Genomic DNA, 18260 nt, shown 5'->3' with positions numbered 1-18260 from the left:
CCCAAAATGAACGGGAAAAAATAATTAAAACACGTTTAATAACCGACACTTCTATTAGTCATTTTTATAAGCTTCTATCCTGTGTTAACTGGGACACCCTAAAACTAAATCTAAACGCCAATAAAGCGTATAATATTTTTCTAACAGAGTTTCTTAATCTTTATAACAAGGCATTCCCAGAAGTTACTAAAGTAATCAAAACAAAAACACTTTTAAACCCTTGGATCACGAAGGGCATTCTTAAATCTTCAAAAAAAAACAACGCTTATATAACAAGTTTCTTAAAAAAAGAACTCTTAAAAATGAAACTACCTATAAAAACTATAAACGGCTATTTGAGTCAATTTTAAAACGCTCAAAGAAACGTTACTATTCTGAACAATTAATAAAGCACAAAAATGATTCTAAAAAAACTCGGCATATTATTAAGAAGGTAATTGGAAAAAAAAGCTTATACAGAAATTTACTTCCTCTAAATCTTAAATTTAATAACAAACAAATTGTAAATAAATCCTTAGTCGCTGAAACACTTAACCAGTTTTTTGTAAATATAGGTCCTACTTTATCATCTAATATAGCAACTACTCAATCACACTTTAGTTCGTACTTAACCTCAACCAACCTTAATGTTATGTCTAATTATAAACTTACAGAAAAAGAATTACTAGACGCAGTCTCTTTATTAAAACCCAATAAAAGTTTAGGATTTGATGATATAAGTAGTAATGTCATTATCAAATCAATAAAACAAATTACAATTCCATTACTACATATTTTTAATTTATCTCTAAAACAAGGCGTTTTTCCAGATAACCTAAAAATTGCAAAAGTCATTCCAGTGTTAAAATCAGGTGATCCTTCCGATGTTACGAATTATAGACCAATCTCAATTCTTTCTTGTTTTTCTAAAATATTAGAGCGGGTTATGTATAATAGACTATATTCCTTTTTAAATGTTAATAATATTCTTTTTCATAAACAGTTTGGATTTAAATCTGGTCATTCAACTGATCATGCAATCACTCACCTTGTTCATGATATATTTAAAGGGTTTGATGAAGACAAGTATACCCTAGGTGTATTTATCGATTTAAGTAAAGCTTTTGACACTGTCAATCATCAAATCCTTCTATCCAAACTGAAAAGTTATGGTATAATAAATACTAATTTGTCCTGGTTTGATAGTTACTTGTCTAATAGAAAGCAGTTTATTTCATATGATAGCGGAAAAACGGAATATAAGTCAATCACCTGTGGTGTTCCTCAAGGATCAATTTTAGGACCACTTTTATTTCTCGTTTATATTAACGACTTATATAAATTTTCTAACATTTTAAACTTAATTTTGTTTGCAGATGATACAAACTTGTTTTATTCTAGTAAAGATATCAGTAAATTATTTCAAACAGTAAACAAAGAACTTGAAAAATTAACCCAATGGTTCAAATCAAACAAACTATCTTTGAACATCAATAAATCCAAATACACTTTGTTCCATCGTCTTCATAAAAAACAAGATATTCCATTAAAACTTCCTGATCTTTTTATTGATAACGCATTATTAAAAAGAGAGCAATCAATAAAATTTTTAGGTGTGGTTCTGGATGAAAATTTAACCTGGAGGGACCACATAGGTCTAATTGAAAATAAAATATCAAAAAATATAGGTGTTTTGTATAAAGCCAAGCAGTTTTTAAATCTATCTTGTTTAAAAAACTTATATTTTTCTTTAATTCATTGCTACTTAAATTATGCAAACGTTGCTTGGTGCAGCACAAACGCAACAAAAGTAAAAAAACTGTTTAGTAAACAAAAACAGGCTATAAGGATAATTACAAACGTAGACCGTTTCTCTCACACTCAAACATTATTTAATAAACTTAATATTCTAAATGTATATAAGCTAAACCTTTACCATATTCTTATCTTCATGTTTAAACTTGATAAAAAAATATCACCAATGTTATTTAATTCACTTTTTGAAAAAATAAACCACATATACCCTACCAGATTTTCAAAAAACAATTACATTCAATCCAAAACACATTATTCAGCAACCAAATTCTCAATTGCTAACCGAGGTCCTAAGCTGTGGAATACAATATTAAATAATGAGCTGAAATCTAATTATTCTTTAAACCAGTTTAAAACAAAACTTAAGCAATTACTGATGATACATGAAAATGAATTAAAGTTCTTCTAAAAAGCTTTTTAAACTAGCAAACAAAAACAAAAATTAACCTACTGATTACTCTTTAATATTATATTTAATATTCTAAACAATAGTCTGCTATTGTAAATGTATTTCTTATCTTATAAGTTTTGAATTTACAAACGATTTTTTTAAGTTTTATTATTTGAAATACTAATTACTAAAAATATTGTAAAATTTTATAATTTCAATTTTTATTAAAAAAAGTTATTGTAAATTCTTTTTGTAATATTAATACTTATATATCATCTTATTTTACTAATCAGTTCTTAAATATAAATACTCTTTGAATTACTAAATGTTTTAAACGTTATATATTTTATTTTTTGCATTTTGTTAAAACATTTTATTTGTTGAATATGCATTTTTTTTTTGGGGGGGGGGGGGCTTAATGATAAGATGAATTTTGTCTTCTTCAAGCCCCAGTCATGTAAATATTTGTTTTTATAAATTACGAGTGTAAATTATTTTCAATCGGCAAATATAATACTAAATAAAAAAAAAAAAAAAAAAAAAAGTATAAAATAAATATGTTTAAGATAAATTAATTAAAAATTTATTATTGTTAATTACAATAACAGCTCTGACTTGTGTTTGTAACTTTCAAAGCCCAAAGATTCAGCCAAATCAAGGTTTGTTTTTATTAGTTGTTTTTTTTACATAAAAGGGCCTCGCAAGGCTTATTTCGCCGACGTCCACGATTTGCCAAGCACCGCCGCTGTAAATATTTTAGCAGCCGTGGCGCAGTGGTTAGAGTTCTGGCTCAGAACCCAGAGGTCCTAGGTTCGACGCCAGCTCCAGCCCAACAAGCGACAACGGTATGGAAGGAGGCGTGAACTTCCTGTTAAATGCTCTCCCGCGGTGCTCTGTGATAAGACCGTAAGGACTTCTGGGAGCACCTAAAATATCTACAAAAAAAAAAAAATTTCGATCAAATTTGTTGAATATATAGTGACCAAATTATTGATAATATGTTAACAAATAATTTAATTAAATAGTAACCAATATGGTTTTTAATAGAACAAAAGTTGTACCACAAACCTAGATATAGAAACTCAAGATATTTTATTTGATATCTTGAGTATTTTGTATACAGATGCTTTGTATACTATATTTTATTTGATACTTTGTATCAAATAAAATATATAGATATTTTGTATACAGATTTCTCAAAAACAATTGATAAAGTATATCATATGCGATTAATGATAAAATTAAAACCATATGGTATTGTCGGAGCAAAAGTTAATTAGATAGTAGGCTAATAACAGAAAACGACGAGTAATTATGGGAAAAAGTAAATCAAAATGGTTAACAGTTGAAGGTGGGGTTCCACATAGCTTTGTCGTTGGACCTCTACTTGTTTTAATTTTTATAAATGATTTACCAGATACAGTAGAAAACTATATTAGACTATATGCAGATGATAGCAAAACTACAAGCATTATAAGTCATATATAATATGACTTATAATGCTTGTATATAAACATATGTATAAATAAATAAATTACTATCATATATTGATAAAAAACCAAGCAGAAACGAAATAGATTTATTCTCTAAATTTCTATGAATTTTTTGAAATTTTTATACAAGTTTATCGTAATTCGATTTTTGTAAACTTTATTTTATGAAAAAACCAACGCTTTATTATGCTTTTTATTCTCGTATACTAAGACTACAAGAAATTAGGAATTTTGAAGTTTTATATTTACTTGATAACAGTAAATTGGACCCGATCAGCATCAGTACCCATTGTACCTTCTACTGGATGATCAATAAATAAACATTTATATGTCTATAATTTATATGTCTATAATTTATGTTATTTTATATGTCTATGTATGTATTATATGTATTATGATTTATATCTATGAATATAAACATATATCAGGCTCGTAGCAACCGGGGGGTCAGCAGGGGCATTCCCCCCTCCTTCCCTCCCAATAATTTTTAAAATAAAAAGTTTTGAAGTTAGTATTTAGAAAAAAGCAAACGATTACAGATTAAGAAATAAAAGAAAAATAAGATAGAAAATACCTAATTTGTTATCCGCATTTTCGGCGTAAGTTCCTTTTACAAAAATTTGTGACCAACTACTATTTGACCTACAGAGTTGTACCCCCTCCCTCCCCCCACAGTGGCGAATCGGGGCCGATTTTTTTGGAAAAAATGAGTAAAAAAAAAAGATCTTTTTTTTTTTTTTGTAATTATTTATTTTGCCGTTTAAAAATGTTTACATTGCAAATACATTTATATAAACTATTGGCTGGAGCAAGAAGAAGGCGTATTCAGCCTTATCGCCGAGCCCCATTTAAAAATAAAATAATAGCAATAAACTCTACATTACCGTAACGTTAAAATATATATAAAATAACAAATAGAAATGAAAACCGAAAATAACTAATATAATTAGAAATAAAAAATAGTTTTTTTTTTTTTAAAGAAGTGTTAATAACAATTGCTAAAATGTTTAACAAATATATTAATAAAAAATAAAAAAGTCAAAAAAATAAAATTTCTTGAGGATAAAAAACAACAAGAAATGAAATTTCATAATTAATATAATCTCTAGATAAATTATTAACATTATCAGTGATATTTTTTATATATATTTTTTTATTTTAAATATTTTTTATTAATTTATATTAATCACTGATACAATTAAATCTATTTTTTATATGATTGTTTTTAGTTTAAAATAAACATTTAAAGTTGGATATATCCATGAATAATAATGATCATTTTGATTCGTCCTTAAATTACTCTAATGTAGTCTGTTGATTGTTAACAATATCTGGAAACTTTTTCCACAGATTAGGTCCGCGGTATTTAATTGAATAGGAAGTTAATTTTATTTTATATTTTGGAACAATAAAATTGTTCCAAAATATAAAATAAAATCTGAAATCTTTGTTGAGTATTTATAGTTAATTTTATTAAAATAAGATTGAAATATTTTTGGAGATAATCCATTTTTTGTTTTAAACATAAATAATAAAACTTGGTGTAAATTAAGTTTATACACATTTAAAACACCGTGCACACCTAGAAGTGGTTCGCAAGGAACACTTCTGTCGGCTCCAAATACTATTCTGCACGCATGTTTTTGTTTGTTGTAAAGTTTCTTTAGCTTTGTATGGTTAGTACTACCCTACACAATATTACAATAAGACAAATAACTATGGATAAAGGCAAAATACAATTTTTTCAGGGATGATATATTTAGAAAAGGTTTAGCCCTAAACATCATTGCAACATTTTTTGAGATTTTTTTTTCAATACTATTTATATGTGAATACCACTGTAAATTTTCATCCAATTTTACTCCTAAAAAATTTATGAATGATTCTCTTTTAATAAAAGTGTTATTAATTTTAAGATCTGGTAATTTAAGAGGAATATTTTCAGATTTACTTACTTTATGAAAAAGTATATATTTTGTTTTATCCGCATTTAGTGAAAGTTTATTACTTTCAAACCACTCACTAACTTTGCATAGCTGTTCGTTAACTATTTTAAAAAGTAATTTAACATCTCTGTGAGAAAAAAAAAGATTAGAATCATCAGCAAACAAAATTAGGTCTAAAAGATTTGTTGATAAGTATAAGTCGTTTATGTACAACAGGAATAAAAGGGGTCCTAAGATAGATCCCTGAGGAACCCCGCAAGTTATGGAGTATGGAATTGTATTTGTTTGATCGTAGTATAAAAATTGCTTTCTGTTTGTCAGATAATCTTTGAACCAACGTAAGTTTTTATTTTTCACTCCGTAGTTTTCGAGTTTTGTTATTAGAATATAGTAATTTATGGTATCAAAAGCTTTGGACAGATCAATGAAAACTCCTAATGTAAAACAGTCATTATCTAAGGCGTTAGATATTTGATTGGAAATTTCAACTACTGTGTGTTCAGTAGAATGTTTATTTTTAAAGCCAAATTGTTTGCAATACAACATATCATTCTTAGTTAGATGATTATAAAGTCTGTGATTATTCTCTCTTGCAATTTTGAGAAACATAGTAATATTGATATAGGCCTGTAATTTAAAATATTTGACTTAATCTTAATATTTGACTTATCTCCAGATTTAAAAATTGGTGTAATACGGGCATTAATACAATATTTTTAACTTATCAGGAACAATATCTGACTTTAATGAGAGAATAAAAATGTGAAATAAAGAAGGTTGAATGACGTCAAATACTGATTTTACAATATCGACACTAATTTTATCAAAACCTTCACTTTTTTTACTTTTGAGACTGCTAAAGGCAGTTCTCAACTCACTCAGTTTTAAATCAGTTTCATCCATAAATTTATCATAAGTTTTTAAGTATGAATTGAATGGAATGGAATTATTAGGAATTTGTGAGGCCAAATTCAGGCCAATATTAACAAAGTAGTTGTTTAGTTCTTCAGCTATAATTGATTTTTCATAAACTAACTTTCCATTAATTAAAAGATTTTTTGGCACCGTGCTTTGGCTGTAATTATTTTTTCCAATTAAAACCTTAATTACATTCCATTTTTTTTAGTGTTTCCTTTGGTTTTTTCTAATAATAAAGTTTTTTTGAGTATTTTTTGGTTTTTTCAAATATATCTTTATAATTTTTGTAAATTGTTTCATTTTTATAAGATTTTTTTTAAAGATATTTTGTATATAATTTTTCTTTTTTTTCTGAAGATTTTAGTAAACCTTTAGACATCCCGGGAGTTTCGAGCGACTTATTATTTATAATTTTTTTTTATTTCTGGAAACGCTATTTCATATTGTTTGCAAAATTGATATTTTAAAATATATTTTTATAATTTTTGTAAATTGTTTCATTTTTATAAGATTTTTTTTAAAGATATTTTGTATATAATTTTTCTTTTTTTTCTGAAGATTTTAGTAAACCTTTAGACATCCCGGGAGTTTCGAGCGACTTATTATTTATAATTTTTTTTTATTTCTGGAAACGCTATTTCATATTGTTTGCAAAATTGATTAAGAAACAATTCATATGCATTATTAGCATCATTTGATTGCAGTAGTAGATCCCAATCAACGCAGTTTTGTAAGCAGTTTTTAAATTTTTTTTAAAGAGTTTTCATTGATCTGTCGCCGAATTAAGGTGGATTTTGTGGAAATATTATTTATTAAAAGGTTATTTGTAGCTAAGAATGTAGGAAAATGATCCGAAATATCGGTCTGTATTATACCTCTGTAAAGAGGGTTATTATGAAAGTTGTTAGTTATGATGTTATCAAGAAGAGTAGAAGAGCTATTTGTTATTCTTGTAGATTTGTTTATTGTTGGGATAAGGTTATTTTGTAGAAGAGTGTTAATAAAATTCTTAGCATTAATATTTGAGGCATAGTTAATCAGGTTGATGTTAAAATCTCCGACCATATAAATATGTTTTTTTTTATTTATAATTTTGTTTAGAAATGTTTTAAGATGACTTTTAAATTTTTTAAAGTTTCCAGATGGCGGTCTATAAGAAGTATTTGTAATTGTGTTTCTATCTGCATTATTTACTAATTCAATGCACAAAGACTCACAATCTGTTTCATTGACGCAGATCAATGAGATCGTTACGTAAGACAAAATTGATTGAATTGTGGATATAAATACAAACGCCCTCACCTGCGTTTACTTCACGTGCTTGATGAATTGATGTGTAATTAATTAGTTAAAATTCATAATTTGTTTCACCGCATTTACACCAAGTTTCTGTCAGACAAATAATTTTAAAATCGTGTTTGATTTATCCAATAATATTTTCAAGTTTTCAAAATTTTTGTTTAAACTTTGAATATTGATATTTAAAATTGAAAAAGTGTTTTTAGTTTTTCTTAGATATTGTGATGATTCAGAAACTGAATAGTATTGACTTTCTAGCATTTTGTGACTTGTATATTTTGTAATTTGAATCAGTGCCGTTATCATCGATGTCATTTTCATTTAAAGATTTAAATATGAAATTTTCCTCCATTTTTAAAAACAGTTTAAATTAAATATGCATAGTAATAATGAAAATAAAATTGCGTTAAATAATGACAAATATTATAAAACTTGTTGCTTTTTTTTTGCATCCCAATCGCGAATTATCAATTTATCGTAAGATATGAAGGCAAACTTACCAGCCGCTCTTTGGATTTTCATTGTTTCCCTTAAATCTTTCCGGATTTGTGTCGTTTCGAAACAGAAGTCTTCGTTTATATAAACATTTTTCCCTTTTAGTTTACTCGACTTCCTCAAAATTTCGACTTCATCTTTATAATCTAAAAGTTTTATTACTATTGTTCTTGGCTTTTTAAATTCTTTGCTGCAAGTTCTATGGGCCTGTTCAATTTTGACATGATTAACAGATAAGATATTTTCAAAAACTTTTTTTTACCTTTAATTCGCTTTCCTCCCAGCTTTCACCTTCATATTCATCAATTCCATCTACTCTTAAATTATTACGTCTCGACCGATCTCCCTAAATTTTTATTGTATGCGTATACGTTCTGAATTGTTTTTTTACTGCAAACTTTTGCTTTCATAACTTTTTCATCAATTAGTTGTTCTTGAAAATTCAAACTAAGTTTTAAATCGTCGATGTCTTTTTCTACTTTTTCTAATCTGTCATTAAATATTTTTAATGACAGATTAGAAAAATATATATATATATATATATGTATATATATATATATATGAGGGTGGTCTGAAAAGTTTCCGAACTAACAAAGATAAAAGACATTTTTTCAAAATTTTATCTTTTTTTTTTCAATATAATCTCTTTGTAACTCTACACACTTTTCCCAGCGATGCTCCCATCTCTGTAACCCGTCCAAATAGTACTCGGGGATTTTTCTCTGCAAAATAATTGTTCACGAAGATGATTGCCTCTTCATTTGATGAAAATCTCTGACCTCCGAGCGCAATTTTTAAATGAGGGAACAAATAGAAGTTGCTTGTGGCCAGATCTGATGAGTAAGGTGGATGGTCAAGCGGTTCAAACCGTAATTCGTGGATTTTTGACATAGCAACCGCTGAGGTGCGAGACGGTGCGTTGTCTTGGTGAAACAGGATTTTGTTTTTCTGCAAATGTGGCCGTTTTTCCGCAAGTTGTTCTTTTAGCTTGTTAAACAATGATGCGTAGTATGCTCCTGTAATGGTTTTTCCTTTTTGAAGATAATCGATTAAAATAACTCCACGACTATCCCAAAAAAACAGTTGCCATCATTTTTCCAGCCGAAAAAACAGTTTTTGTTTTTTTTGGAGCCAGTTCCCCATTTGCAACCCACTGTTTGGACTGTATTTTTGTTTCGGGCATATAATGGTGTATCCAAGTTTCATTTACAGTAACTAATTGTCGCCAAAACTCGGATTTATTGCGCCTAAACAGCGCCAACAGAGCGTTGGAAATGTTCATTCGAACACGTTTTTGATCCAACGTGAGCAAACGCGGCACCCAACTCGCGGACAGCTTTCTTATGCCTAAATTTTCATGTAATATATGACAAACACATTCTTTTGATATGTTCATAACCTCTGCTATCTCTCTCACTTTAATTCGGCGATCATCTAGCACCATTTGGTGAACTTTGACGATGTTTTCATTGGTAACGGGTGATGCGGAAGTTATCAGACAAATCCTAATTTCATTATTTGAGCATAATAATTAGTTTTTGTGATTTTATGCGTAGGCATAAACGTTCTATAAAATATAAACTTTATTATTTGAAACACAATTATTTAAAATGAGGTTAAATGCAGCTGAACGAGAATCTTTTTGAAAGCGAATGAAACTGTTTTTTGTAAATAAACCTAGTATAAAAAAATTAAAAAATCGTAAATCATTTTGAAAAGGAAGGATTTGCTCGAAGTACAATATATGATAACCTAAAAAGACTTGATACTGTTCAATCGTTTTCTGATAAAAAGCACCCTGGTTGTCCGACATCCTGGACTAGAGAAAAGAAAGCCAAATTAACGAGACTTGTCAACAATCAAAAAGGGGTCAGTCAGAGAAAAATAGGGATTAAATTCGGTGTAAATCAATCGACAATTGGTCGTCAGTTAAAAAAAATGAATATTAAATATAGAAAACGTGAAAAGACTCCAAAATACACTATAGAGCAACAAATAAACGCAAAGAAAAGAAGCAGGAAACTTGTTAACCAACTCTATAACACAAAATCGCTTCTAGTCATCGATGACGAAAAATACTTTTGTTTTGCAGGGGACAACATGCCTGGAAATTCTGGATACTACACAAACAACAAAAAGACATGCCCAGAAAGTGTTCGTTTTATAGGAAAAGAGAAATTTCCGAAAAAATTATTAATGTGCATAGCCATATCTGACCGTGGTATGTCCGAGTCATTGTTTCGCACTTCCAAGGCTGTAGCGATAAATTCATCAATCTATATTAATAAATGTTTAGAAAAACAACTTCTTCCATTTATTCACAAGTATCATGGAGACTTTAACTACTTATTTTGGCCAGATTTAGTAAGGTTTCATTATTTTAAAGATTCTCTAAATTGGATGGACCAATATGTCTATTACGTTGATAAAGAATCCAATCCCCCAAATGTGCCTCAAGCACAACCAATTGAAAATATTTGGGGACATTTGGCACAGAAGGTTTACGAGGGAAATTGGCAATCTTCAACAGAGCAAGTTTTGATTGATCGCATTAAACTAAAACTACAAGAAATTGATTTAAACTTTTTACAGTCGCATATGAAAGGCGTCAGATCAAAATTGAGATCAATGCAGATGGTGGTGTTTTTTCATATAAAAAATAATATATTTTTATTAAAAGATAAATGCTTTATTTAAAAAAAAGATAATAGTAGTTTGTTTTTTTATTTATAAATAAGTTATTGACGTTTTTATTTTGTCCGATAACTTCCGCATCACCCGTTAGTTACAGTTTTTGGACGTCCTGAACGCTCAACGTTTCCCAAGCTCTGACGGCCACGTTTGAATTCAGCTGCCCAAAAATTTACTGTGGTAAACGATGGTGCAGAGTCTCCATACACAGAATCTATCTCATCTTTGATTTGCGTAGGCGCATTGCCCTTCAAAAACAAATATTTAACGACAGATCGATACTTGATTTTGTCCATTTTCACAAAATTACTCACAGCGCTACGGCTTTTAAAGGAGAATTCCTCATGCCGAATTAGCTATCTCTTAGCAATCAGTGCGTATGATTTTCCTATGGGAATCACTTATATATTCTAACAATCATTCAGAATAACTAATTGTTATTCTGACAATCATTCAGAATAACTAATTGTTATTCTGAATGATTGTTAGAAATTATTGTCCAGAGGGAATTGTTTGCGTAACAATCTTTACATTACATTATAATGTGAAATTATAATTATATAAGTATATAGTATATACATTATAATGTGAAATTATAATCATATAAACATATAATTACATATTTTAAAAACAAATAAATATTAAATTCTATAACTATATACTATATTCTGAAAACTATATCAATAGGAATACAAATTCTTATTCGAGAAGCCATTTTTAAACAACTTTCTCACTTAAAACTAAAAAACTTTGTAGACAAACAACTGTTTCTGATTAGCTCAAGCATTACCTAATATTTTGCGGGAAAAAATGCTTTATTAAAAAAATGTTAACTTTCATTAAATTTGGTACAGCAAAAGAATTAGAGGTTTTTGGAATAAGTTTTGTTTTGTCTCTAAATGAAGCGAGATTAGATTTATTTATCGTTATAACGAGATAACGGTAAATTTTAAAGTCGGCGATTGTCTTCCTAAACGATAAATTGCTTCGTTTCGTTTCGTCAATCTCGCTAAAATTTACCGTTTAATTCCAAGACGCAACAGCTTATTAAGGCTGCTTTACGATGTCTTTGTATATTTTAGTAAACATTTCATATTTAAATCGTATAAATAACCATATTTATTGTATTGTCTTAGCAAAATTCATGCATATTAGCAATAATTAATTATTATTAATTTGTTTATATTATTATTAATTTTTGTATGTTTTATCTTGATTTACATAGAGGCCCAGGACCTTCAGACATACCAGGGGCCCGGGGGTAAATACCCCCAACCTCCCTCGTCCAACCCTGCTAAAAGTAATAACGTTTTAACACCGATATGTTTTAAGACTTTATATTAAAACTTTCGAAAAACGCTTAGTTATTATTTTACCAAATAACTTGTTGGATCAAAATCACGTTAAGAGCGTTGGGTCAGAGCCTAAGGTCCACTACGTATCAACGTTCTTTCACTACTTTGATAAATGGTTGGAACTATAATGTTATTTACACTTGTAAAGTGACATCCCACCAAGCACACAACATTAAGCCAATGCTAAACAGTGTCGGAAGCATCGGGCCAACGTGGTGTACAAGATGGGATATAGATCCTACAACTTTGAAAAAAAATTTCATAGTACTTTTAACGTTTTATATAAAAAGCAATAGTTTAAAGGAAGAATCTTTTTTTAACTAATTTTTATATACTCAAAACACTACAATAATGAAATATTTTTAGCAATAAAAAGTATAATTGCAGAAAAAAACTCCATATTTTGTTTTTGTTTAAAAAGAACAATAAACAACCAATATTTAAGGTACTAAAAAAGCAAGTTTCTTAACTGCGTTAAAGGAGTTACACTAACTTGTTTACGCGTACCAAACGACGTAATATAAGTTATGAATATACGCGAACAAATATTATTTGTCAACACAATGAGCTCTAATAGGTAAAAGAGCATAAGCGACATTATCTGTCTAACCAGAAACATCGGACTTAACGCAAAACAAGTTTTTCATCCAATCAAAACTGGGATCTGATCTCAGAAAAAAGCCGCTTATTATATATATATATATATATATATATATATATATATATATATATATATATATATATATATACATATATATATATATATAAACCCATGTCAAATTTTCATGAAAATCCATCAGATATTCAATTTTTAATATAGTTTTTAGTAAAAAATGAAAATGTCTCTTATGCTTTTATATCTACTAGGGCCAATAAAATACAACAAATATTTCATCACGAATATTTCGGCAAAACAAAAAATTTATTAGCTTAACCAATATAATACTAACTCAGTTTTTCAAATGGTATCGAGACGCAGGACGCCTTTTTTTTAATGGAACTATCAAAGTTGTTATTCGAGGTAGAAGCTATAGAGCTGCTAGAAGAAACCCTTAGTCCAATAACACGGCTCCACTCTTTCACTGCTTCCTTGTTCTGAACGACGTAAAATACAAAAATGAAAAATCCCTGCAATGAAGTTGTGATGCAGAAGAGCCACTGCATAGGTTTTTTAAGACTTTTTATAGAAAGCACCCCAAACACCCACGTTAAACCAAGCAGAACGGCACAAATAAATGTTAACTTTATTTGTTTTAAATAATACTCTCTTTTCTCTCCCATTTTCTTTATTGCCAGTGCACGCAAAACCAAAGCCAAAACAAAAAAATTAAAAAAAAGCGTTATAACAACAGGAACCAAAACTCCTAATGTAAATGACAAGCCTTGAACCAAGCAACTAAAATAATTATAACAACAATAATTATAAATATAAATAAATTGTCGACATGTTTATAAAATATTGAAATAGTAAAATTTGACTTACACTTTCTCGTTACCAAGATTAGACGGTTTAACTGCAGCTGTAATAATAACTGTTACTACGGGAAATCCTAAACAAATTTTTATTGGAGAAAAATAAGAAAAATTTTTAAATACGTAAAAGTGTTTATAAATTAACAAGACGTGTAAAGTGCGGCCTGCAGACAAAGTTTGTTTTCAAAAAGCATTTTTAATAGTTCTATTTTCTTTTATTTGGAGTAAAACTCGCAAATAAAACGATTCATTTTAAAATTGATTAGACTTATAACATAAAGCGACATAACTCAGTGGGGAAAAATTAAATTCAAATTATTCTAGTGCGCAAACAACGAACAGTGCTTCAAAGAGTCAAAAACTATTTATCTATCAAAAAACAACATAAATGCATTTAAACATTTTTAGGGCTTTTCTGGGTCAACGAGTTCATTTTTGAAATTACAAATTAAATTGAAAAAATAATCTGACAACTGAGCAGTATGCTACAAAATGGTTGAAGCATATTTGAATTTTATGATGATTTTGAATCTGCAAAAAAGATTTTAAAAAATGACGTCTTGCTTTATAAAACGCTGATTTGGACTTGAATATAAAAAATTATATGGAAAAATTATAATTAAATTTATAACATTTTAGAGAACTCTAAAGTTAACTTTTTTGAATGTTTGACTTCAGATTAAAAAAAAAAAAAAAAAAAAAAAAACACTACATGTTATTAAAGATTTTCATTAATTACTTATGTAAAACAATTAAACATATATTCAAGATATTAATATAGCACTTCATAAGTAAATAAAAAAAATTTAAATTTATATTTTCAAGAAATTAAAAAAAATAATTTATTTAAAGTTACTATTTAATTTTTAGTTTAAATTAGTTTAAATAAATAGTGGAGTTGTCAATTCATAATTCTTGTTTGCTTACTTTGTAACTAAATTTTAAATTTAGCAACCTTAAAGTGTGCAATTAAAAGATAAAAATGCACAACAAAAACGTGCAACAGTATGATTAATTAAACACTACTATTAAAATATATAAGTATAAATCGTGAATTAAAAAAAATAACCATACCAATAGCAAACAGACATGATTTCTTTAAAAAACTAGTATTTCCTCCTTTTTTGAAAACAATAACTAAACTACGATACAAATTTACTGCTTCAATCCCCATCCAACTAAATGTCATCAGCGTAAATAGTTGTATTAAAGAAGCAGAAACCCGACAAGCAAGCCTAGAGTAAGTTGCTTGTGCTCCAGTTAGAAATGTCACCAATAAACCCATTAATGAAACACAAAGAAACATTAGAATTTTAGGTGCAAGCTTCTTTCGTAAATTTCTAATTGGTCAAACAATAGTATTTAAAATGATAAATAAAAAATATAAACAATTTGAAAATAAAACATAAATAAATGTAAAAATTAATTGTTATTTTTAGTACCTAAATATACTAAATGTCACCAAAGTTATTGCCAAACTAACAATTGAAATACCGCAACCTATCCAGGTTACATATTCCAAACCAACAGGGTTGTATGCATCTTGACTAACATCGAGTAAAAGAGCAAAATTCGTGAGATGATTACATGAACATGTTACAACATTATTTTCAGATGATACTTTTATGCAACCATTAGTTGACCATGTGCCTAAAATATTAGTAATATAAAAAGTGATACTTTATCGATACTGTGTATTACTACAGAGAAAAGTGATTTTATAAACACAATAGTAAGTATAGTACTGTTACTATACTAACACACAGTAGCTGTCTGATACTAGAGAAAAAAAAAAGACTAAAATTATTTTAACCTTGATTAATGTTCCAAAATGCACAAGAATCTGAACCAGTTATATTGCTTTCATAATTTTTGTGGAACTTTAGCACAACAGGATCTGTCAGGTTGGCAACTTCACTATCTAATATTGTTGCTGATAATATAAAACTTTGAACAAATGGCGAGGGGCTGCTACTATTAGAAGTACTTTTTTTCTTAAATAAAACATCCTTTCGGAAGATATAAGAGTAAACTTTATTTGGTGAAAAATCGTTATGTGGCATGACGGTTTCAGGTGGTACATATATTGAAGCAACTAAATCACTAGCTAAAATGTTGCTCTGGTCATCTAAAATCTCTAGACTTTTGTTACCATTTTGTCTTGCATATAAACTGAATCCATTTTCATTGACAAAATTAACATACAAAGCTATGTTATTTTCTGGAATAGATATAGCTCCAATGGATATATTTAGCAATTGTGACAAGCTTCTAGCTTGTAGATCCAGCAAAGATAAAATCAAAGTTATTGAAGAATTACTTATTTCAGATTGAGAAATAATTGTTTCATTACAATTCATTATTACGGAAACAATACTTAGAACTTTCTTGGCAACCTAAAAATTGAACATTTTACAATTAAAATGGTATGATATGCATTATATAAAACATTACTAAAAAAAATAGACTTTTGAAAAAAAAAAAATTGAAAACTCCATGTTGAATGTTGAACTAAAATATTGTTGAAAAATTTCTAACAGATAAAAATATTATAATATCATATTTACAAGAATATTCCATATTTAAAAAATAATTTAAAGTTTATGATAAAACCTCTATAGCGATTGCACCCTGTAAGTTGTTATTGGTTACCACTTTGCTTAAAATATATGCTAAGAAATCAATGTCAAAATGAGTCGTCACTTCAAAAGAAGAATTTGAAACTATGTTATAAACATTTGAGACCAACTGAATTACAGACAAACATCCTGTTACATTATCATTGGAAGTGCAAACTGCAAACTGAAAGAAAATTTTCTTTAATTAAGATTAGTAAATAAATATAAAGTAAAAAAATAAAAAATTGATAGACATAAAGATTACTAGTTTTTAAATTTGCTAAAATTATACTATTAAAAAGTTTAGGGTTTATGGTATTAAAAATAAAATAAAAACCAGTAATAATAAAAAAAGTAATTACCAAAAAGTAACTCTTTTGTAATTACACTTTAATTCTAATCTAATAACTAATAAAAACTGCATCTCTGTCATCTCAGTAGCACCTCAATTTATGCAATCTTTCTTCAAAAAAGTTTTTTTACAAATTTTATTTAAAAGAGTAAAGTAAAATATCCCAAAGTTTTGAGTAGCTTTTCTAACTTTGCCTAACTTTTTTACAATACTTATTTATAATTAAAGACACAATGTATGTATGTATAATATATATATTTATATATATGTATGTATGTATATGCATGTATGTATATATATATATATGTATATATATATACACACACACATATATATACATATATACATATATAAATATTAATTTTCTTGACATAATTTTTAATCTTCTAAAAGGCTCTTACCAACCTTTAAAAAACAAAAACGATAAGTTTTTCACACAGAATATTCACACAGAATCAAACCACCCACCTCGAGTACTTAAACAAAACCCTTTCCCAATTAATGATAGACTCAAAATTATTCTGATAAAAAAATATTTATATTATTGGGATATGAAGAAGGATTTCAAAAAAATGGTTTTTGAAAACTAAATTACAACCTAAAAAATAAAGCAACCCATATCAGAAAAAAAAACAAAATATAATTTGGTTTAATCCACCATAAAACTAGTTTCCACCAATGTTAGAAAAATTTTTTTTTTTAATTGTTAGATATTCATAACCCACCCTCAAGCCTACTGCGCAAACTGTTGAAATTGAAACACCACAAAAGTTGGTTCCAGCTGCTCAAACAACATTTTAAAAATAATTAAAAGCCACAACAAAAAAATATATTCAAAATCGCGACTGTAAATTTACTTTGTGATTGCAAACCAGGCGAAATCTGCTCATTGAACAAAATTGTAGAATGACAAATATAATTTACAAATGCACAACATCTTCCCCAAACACACCCAGTAAAGCATTTATTAGTTTGTCAGAGGGCGTATGGAAAAAGAAATAAGGAACTCGTAAACAATTATTTAAAAATAAAAATCTTGCAAGTGCAACCTTAAACACCTAAGTTAAAATGGTCCATCCTAAAAAATGCCCCTGTCTACAACACAAAAAAAAAAAGCTAAAAAGATACTAGTTATAGCCTAGGTCTCATACATTTTAGAAAAAAGATCTTGGAGGTACTTAAAAGAAACAGACTACTTGTCAAGAAATTTGCGAAATATATTAGTACAGAGCAATTTAGAACATTTTTTAGTAACCACAGAACTTCTGTATACAATAACTTGTAACTTCTGTATACAATTTGATTTTTGTTCATTTTCTTGCTAAAGATTTGCAATGTAAGATCATAAAGTTTCGGGAAAATAAAAATCCTAATTAAAAAAAAAAAATAAACATTCTTATCAATGATTTTTTAGAACTCAACAAAAGAATTTACC

The 18260-nt window shown here is 27.9% G+C and overlaps 1 protein-coding gene across 2 annotated transcripts in view; it reads right to left on the bottom strand.

The window, feature by feature from the left end:
• Nucleotides 1-13271: 13271 nt before the first annotated feature.
• Nucleotides 13272-18260, bottom strand: part of LOC100200794 (adhesion G-protein coupled receptor G2) — a 56254-nt gene continuing 51265 nt past the window's right edge. For both annotated transcript variants that reach the window (XM_065812412.1, XM_065812413.1), the window contains exons 7-13: nt 18260; nt 16469-16657; nt 15669-16251; nt 15298-15505; nt 14930-15195; nt 13866-13932; nt 13272-13778 (exon numbers count right to left, since the gene is read on the bottom strand). The exon at nt 18260 is cut by the window's right edge and continues 226 nt beyond it. In XM_065812412.1, the coding sequence (XP_065668484.1) occupies nt 13328-13778; nt 13866-13932; nt 14930-15195; nt 15298-15505; nt 15669-16251; nt 16469-16657; nt 18260 (1765 nt within the window). In that variant the 3' untranslated portion in view covers nt 13272-13327. The remainder of the gene's footprint in view (nt 13779-13865; nt 13933-14929; nt 15196-15297; nt 15506-15668; nt 16252-16468; nt 16658-18259) is intronic.

This window comes from Hydra vulgaris, chromosome 12 (assembly GCF_038396675.1).
Source record: "Hydra vulgaris chromosome 12, alternate assembly HydraT2T_AEP".
NCBI classification, from domain to species: domain Eukaryota; kingdom Metazoa; phylum Cnidaria; class Hydrozoa; order Anthoathecata; family Hydridae; genus Hydra; species Hydra vulgaris.
This window is presented reverse-complemented; position numbering and strand designations above follow the sequence as displayed.